Consider the following 6,307-nt stretch of genomic DNA (forward strand, 5'->3'; position numbering starts at 1 on the left):
GTCCTTTGGCAGCCATGGGTCAGCATAAACCCTCATTGTCTTTTCATCCCCAATACGCCGAAGGCATCCTTGATTAAGAATCTTTTTCCCTTCACACAAGCCTCACCATACGAAACTAAGATTAGAACCTAGCCCTGCATGGAGAAAATTAGAATTATGATAGTATCGAGCTTGAAAAATTGTACTCACAAGTGTATCAGGCCTAGTCAAAAGGTTCCACCCTGTTTTCGCGAGCATGGAAAGGTTATAACGATAGAGCTCTCGAAAGCCCAAACCTCCATCTTTCTTGCGCGCACAAACTTTCTGCCAAGAAATCCACCTAATCCCACGATTTTTCTCTGTTCTCGATTTCCATAGAAATCCATTCATGTCTCGCTCAACAGATTCATATATAGTACTGGGAATCAAGAACATGTTCATCAAATAAGTTAGAATTGATTGAACTACAGTTTTAAGTAAGACTTCTCCGCCCGCTCGAGAGAGACTAGTACACTTCCAACTATTCATTCTTGAGGTTACTCTATCTTGGATATAAGCAAAAACTGCTTTCTTGCTTTTTCCAACAACAGTCGGCAAGCCAAGATACTGTCCAGGAGTATCCACCTCTTTAACGTGAAGGATATCTTGTTAGGAATCAGTAACCTGGAAATTAAAGTTACTTTGAATGTCTTTACTGTTTTATTAAGTTTTCGTATTGTCATTTTAGTCCTTTAAGTTTTTGCTTTGTGTTTTGCAATTCAGTCCCTAAGGTTGTTAGGAGAAGGGACAGCTGTCACTAAAATCCAATGCTGGATTTGTATATATCCAGCTGCTATGTACTGCATTTGTCATCTATTGAATGAAACAACTTTCTTCTTTCTCAATTCTTCTCTGCTTCTTTCTCTTTTCTTATTTCTGTAGAATTTCTCCTGAAATTCATAGTAACAAGAGTCACTCTCTTGTTACAAATGGTATCAAAGCCAACTGGGCTCATTGCTTCCGCCGCCATGGTTCCGATTTCAGATCTTCAGAGCTTGCAAAATGATGTGAAAGCCATGCAAGTCCAACTATCTTCATTTGTTGAAGATTCCGGGAAGAGGTTTGAAACAATGGAAACAACTCAGACTCACTTTCAATCACAGTTAGATGAGGTCCGAGAAGCTAATAAGAAGCTGGATTTTATCATCTCCAACATGGGATTGGCCTCACGAGCAGGTTCTGCCCCTTGCACACCACCAACCACCATTCAATCTTCTCAACCTATCAACACCAACAGCTCCTTGCAATCTGTTCCACCGGGAACTTCTGTTTGTCCAGTGATTCAAGAGATTGGAGGAATATCAGGTAACAAAACCCCGATTCAAAATACCCCTTTTACTCCTTCCACTTATCCTATAGGCAGAGGATTCACTTTTCCTCCTGCTCCAGTGTTCAATAGCCCTCCAATTTTTCAAAACCATCCTTACACACCTACTGCTTCTCCTCTTTTACCCACACCTGTAGACCACACTGATTCTTCTTTAAAAAATTTGAAGCCTAAAATTAATTTTCCAGAATTTGATGGAACCAATCCAAGGGGTTGGTTGAGGAAATGTGAGAAATTTTTTGAACTTTACCACATTCCTGAACATGAGAAGCTAAACTATACTTCTATTCATGTTAGGGATAGGGTAGATGTGTGGTTGGATAGTTATATAGTCAACAATAGAGGAAGGATAACATGGGCTAAATTTTGTGTTGAAGTCTGTAGGAGGTTTGGTAATGTAAGGCCTCAAGATATTGTGGATGAGTTTAATAAGATAATGCAGGCTGGCAGTGTTGATCAATATCAGGAAAAATTTGAGAAACTCACTAGTTACATGTCCATTATCAATCCCTTGTTGAATGAAGCTCATTTTGTGTCCAGTTTCATTAGTGGCTTAAGACCTGAGCTAAAACCTTTGGTGAAGTTAGCCAATCCCTTAACCATAATGGATGCATATGAAACTGCTAAAGTATATGAAGAATCTTTTTCAGCCTTAGCCTATCTTGTTTCCCCTCCCAGACAACCTCAATACAACTCTTACCCCAGAAATCCCTCAATTACCTATCCCAGAACCCAAACTAATCCCAAACCACCAACTTTACCAACCCCAAACCAGCCCTTAAGATTGACTTACCCCACTCAAAAACCAAACCCAAGAGCTGCCCTCAAACCAAACAACTTGGAGACTCTTAGAACTCAGGGACTTTGTTATAAATGTCATGAGAAGTACTTCCCCGGACATCAATGTAAACCTAAGACCCTTCATGCCATGGAAGGGGTGGAAGGTGAACCAGAACCGGAAGTTGAAGAGTTTAGTGATGTTCCAGAAACCTTGGAAGAGCCAGTGGAGGAACAAGCTGAAATATCAATCAATGCAATACTTGGCTTGTCTAATACTAGTAGTCCCCATAAGACCATCAAAATTATGGGATTTGTCAAAAAGATTCCAATAATTATGCTCATTGATACTGGTTCCACTCATTCATTTGTGGATCCTATTGTTCTTAAGAAGCTTAACAAACAGGCACAATTCTTGTCTAAAACAATGAAGGTAGTGGTAGCTAATGGACAAATCTTAACTTGTGATAAGATTTGTACTGGTTTTAATTGGAAAATGCAGGAGGAAGGGTTCATTTTTGACATCAGAGTGCTAAAAATTGGTGGTTGTGACATGGTACTAGGAATGGATTGGATTGACATGATTGCTCCAATCATTCTGAACACTAGACCCTTGAGTTTATCATTCTTGAAGGAAGGAAAAATGATCACTCTACTGGGAATGACAAGAAAACAAAACATATCTCAGGTGGATAGCAATGAATTATACAAGATGCTCAAGTCAGGCATCTGTGAGATTATGGCAGAAATGTGTATAATCAGTCAAGGTCATTCCTCAGGTGGTGGGAACCAAGCAGGTTCAAAGATAAAAGCACTGTTGACATCTTTCACTGATGTGTTTCAAGAACCAACTGAATTACCTCCTGCTAGAAACTGTGATCATGCTATTCAACTCACTCAAGGAGCTCAGCCTTTCAACCTAAGACCATACAGGTATTCCTTTGACCAAATGAATGCAATTGAGGGTATAATACAAGATATGCTTAAAGCTGAGACTGTAATGCCTAGTCAGTCCCCTTTTGCTTCACCTGCTCTATTGGTTAAAAAGAAAGATTCTACATGGAGGTTGTGTGTCGATTATAGAAGGCTAAATAGCATGACTGTTAAAAACAAATACCCTATCCCTATTATCAAAGATTTATTGGATGAGCTCAATGGAGCCAATGTTTTCTCAAAAATTGACCTTAGGGCAGGGTACCATCAAGTGAGAATGAAAGTCAGTGATGAACATAAAACTGCTTTTAGAACTCACCATGGTTTGTGGCAGTTTAGAGTAATGCCTTTTGGATTAACAAATGCTCCTGCTACTTTTCAGTCCCTTATGAATGATGTGTTTCAGTCTCAATTAAGGAAGTTCATACTTGTCTTTTTTGATGATATTTTAATATATAGTAAAAATGAGGAGGATCATTTCAAACATCTGGAAGTAGTACTGCAAGTTCTAAGGCAGCACAAGTTGTTTGCCAAACAAAGTAAATGTGACTTTGCTCAATCACAAATTGAGTATTTAGGACATATTATTTCTGGAAAGGGTGTAAGTACTGATTCCAGGAAAATTGCTGCTATGGTGGACTGGCCCCAACCATCTACACTCAAAGAACTAAGAGGATTCTTAGGATTGACCGGCTATTATAGAAAGTTTATCAAGAATTATGCAATCACAAGCAGGCCTCTAACTCAGTTGTTAAAAAAAGAAGGTTTCAAATGGGGACCTGAGGCCTCAAAAGCTTTTGAGGAACTGAAAGGAGCAATGACAACAGCTCCTGTTCTTGCATTACCGGATTTCAATAAACCATTTGTGCTAGAAGTGGATGCTTGTAATAGTGGCGTGGGTACTGTACTAATGCAAGAAAGGAGACCTTTGGCTTTCATGAGTCAAATGCTGAGCAAAAGGCATATGGGTCTGTCAACATATGAGAAGGAACTCATTGCCCTTCTGATGGCAGTGGACAGATGGAGACATTACCTTCACCCCAACCACTTCATCATCAAAACTGACCATTTTAGTTTAAAGTTTTTGCAGGAACAAAAGATCAATACTTGTTTACAACATAAAGGTTTGACAAAATTGATGGGGCTGAGCTATGAAATTCATTACAAAAAGGGAGTGGAAAATCTGGTTGCTGATGCATTATCCAGGAGAAATGAAACAACAGAACAAGCTCATTTCCATGTAATCACTCAAGTACTACCATGCTGGATTGAAGAGGTCCTCAACAGTTACAAAGAGGATCAGAATATCACTCAAGCCATTACTTCCATCAGTGTTGATCCCAACAGCAATCAGAATCTCAGTCTGCAACAAGGCTTATTGCGGTACAAGGGAAAGGTTTGGGTTGGCAACTATGGGGAGTTAAGGCAGCAACTAGTAAGGACCATTCACACTTCAGGATTAGGAGGTCACTCTGGAGTAATGGCTACTTATCAAAGAGTGAAGGCTGTGTTTTACTGGCCAGCTATGATTGAAAACATTAAGAAAATGGTGCAAGAATGTGATGTGTGCCAAATATGTAAAGATGAGTAGGTGGCTTATCCAGGATTGTTGCAACCACTACCTATTCCTGAGAGAGCTTGGGAACACATTTCTATGGACTTTATTGAAGGATTACCAAAGTCAGAAGGGAAGGATACTATTATGGTGATTGTGGATAGGTATAGTAAGTATGCTCATTTCTTATCTATATCTCATCCTTTCACAGCTGCACAGGTTGCAAGAGTGTTCATGGATCAAGTTTATAAGTTGCATGGTCTGCCTAAAAGCATTGTCTCTGATAGAGACAAAGTGTTCCTTAGTTATTTCTGGAAAGAATTATTTAAGCAACTGCAGGTTCATTTATTGTATAGCTCAGCCTACCATCCTCAAACTGATGGACAGACAGAGAGAGTTAACAGGTGCTTAGAGAACTATTTAAGGTGTATGACTGGGCACAAGCCTAAGGATTGGCACAAATGGTTAGCCTTGGCTGAGTTCTGGTACAACAGTAACTATCATTCTACATTAAAAATGACTCATTTCAAAGTGCTCTATGGTTATGACCCTCCCCAACTTTCATTTGAGCTTATAGCTCAGTCTAATGTGGCTGCTGTTGATCAAGTATTGAAAGAGAGACAACTGATGGCCAAAGTTTTAAAGGATAATTTGGAGAAGGCTCAAAATAGGATGAAACACTATGCTGACAAGAAAAGAACTGAAAGGGAGTTCAATGTTGGTGACTGGGTATTTTTGAAATTACAGCCTTATAGGCAAACTTCCATTGCAATCAGAAAGAGTCTCAAATTAGCTTCAAAGTTCTATGGTCCATATCAAGTTTGCAAGAAGTTGGGGCCAGTTGCTTACGAATTGAAGCTACCAGTTACAGCAAAAATCCATCCTGTCTTTCACATTTCTCAACTCAAGAAGAAGGTGGGAGCTCACATTGTTCCTGCTGTTGATCTACCAATCTCTTCACCCGAAGGGCAACCACTGGTAGAACCAGTTGCCATACTTGAAAGGAGGATAGTGAAGAAAGGCAACAAGGCTACAACACAAGTTTTGGTGCAGTGGGCAAATTTGCTACCTGAAGAGGCCACTTGGGAGGATTACCAGTTCATGAAGTCTCAATTTCCAACATTTGATCCTTGAGGTCAAGGATCTGAAGGAGGATGGATTGTTAGGAATCAGTAACCTGGAAATTAAAGTTACTTTGAATGTCTTTACTGTTTTATTAAGTTTTCGTATTGTCATTTTAGTCCTTTAAGTTTTTGCTTTGTGTTTTGCAATTCAGTCCCTAAGGTTGTTAGGAGAAGGGACAGCTGTCACTAAAATCCAATGCTGGATTTGTATATATCCAGCTGCTATGTACTGCATTTGTCATCTATTGAATGAAACAACTTTCTTCTTTCTCAATTCTTCTCTGCTTCTTTCTCTTTTCTTATTTAGAATTTCTCCTGAAATTCATAGTAACAAGAGTCACTCTCTTGTTACATATCAGTGATCTCGTTCTTCACACTTTTATTAGTATTACGACTGAAAAAAATATCAGATTTTTGGAAGTTTACCATTGACTAGAGGCTGCTTGATAAATCTCCAAACATTGCTTAATACAGATTTTCACACCATGGATTCGGCCTTGAATAGTCATTCGCTTCAACAACGTTGGCAAACCCTCTGCAACTATCAGAAATAGATAAGGCGACATCGGATCG

At 39.3% G+C, this 6,307-nt stretch overlaps 1 protein-coding gene across 1 annotated transcript; it reads left to right on the top strand.

Moving 5' to 3' along the window:
• The first annotated feature begins 947 nt into the window (after nt 1-947).
• LOC132611554 (uncharacterized) lies at nt 948-4,646 on the top strand. Its single transcript, XM_060325973.1, has one exon. The coding sequence runs from the start codon at nt 948-950 to the stop codon at nt 4,644-4,646; it is 3,699 nt and encodes a 1,232-aa protein (XP_060181956.1).
• The last annotated feature ends 1,661 nt before the right edge of the window (nt 4,647-6,307 follow it).

Source organism: Lycium barbarum, chromosome 9 (genome assembly GCF_019175385.1).
Source record: "Lycium barbarum isolate Lr01 chromosome 9, ASM1917538v2, whole genome shotgun sequence".
Taxonomy (NCBI): domain Eukaryota; kingdom Viridiplantae; phylum Streptophyta; class Magnoliopsida; order Solanales; family Solanaceae; genus Lycium; species Lycium barbarum.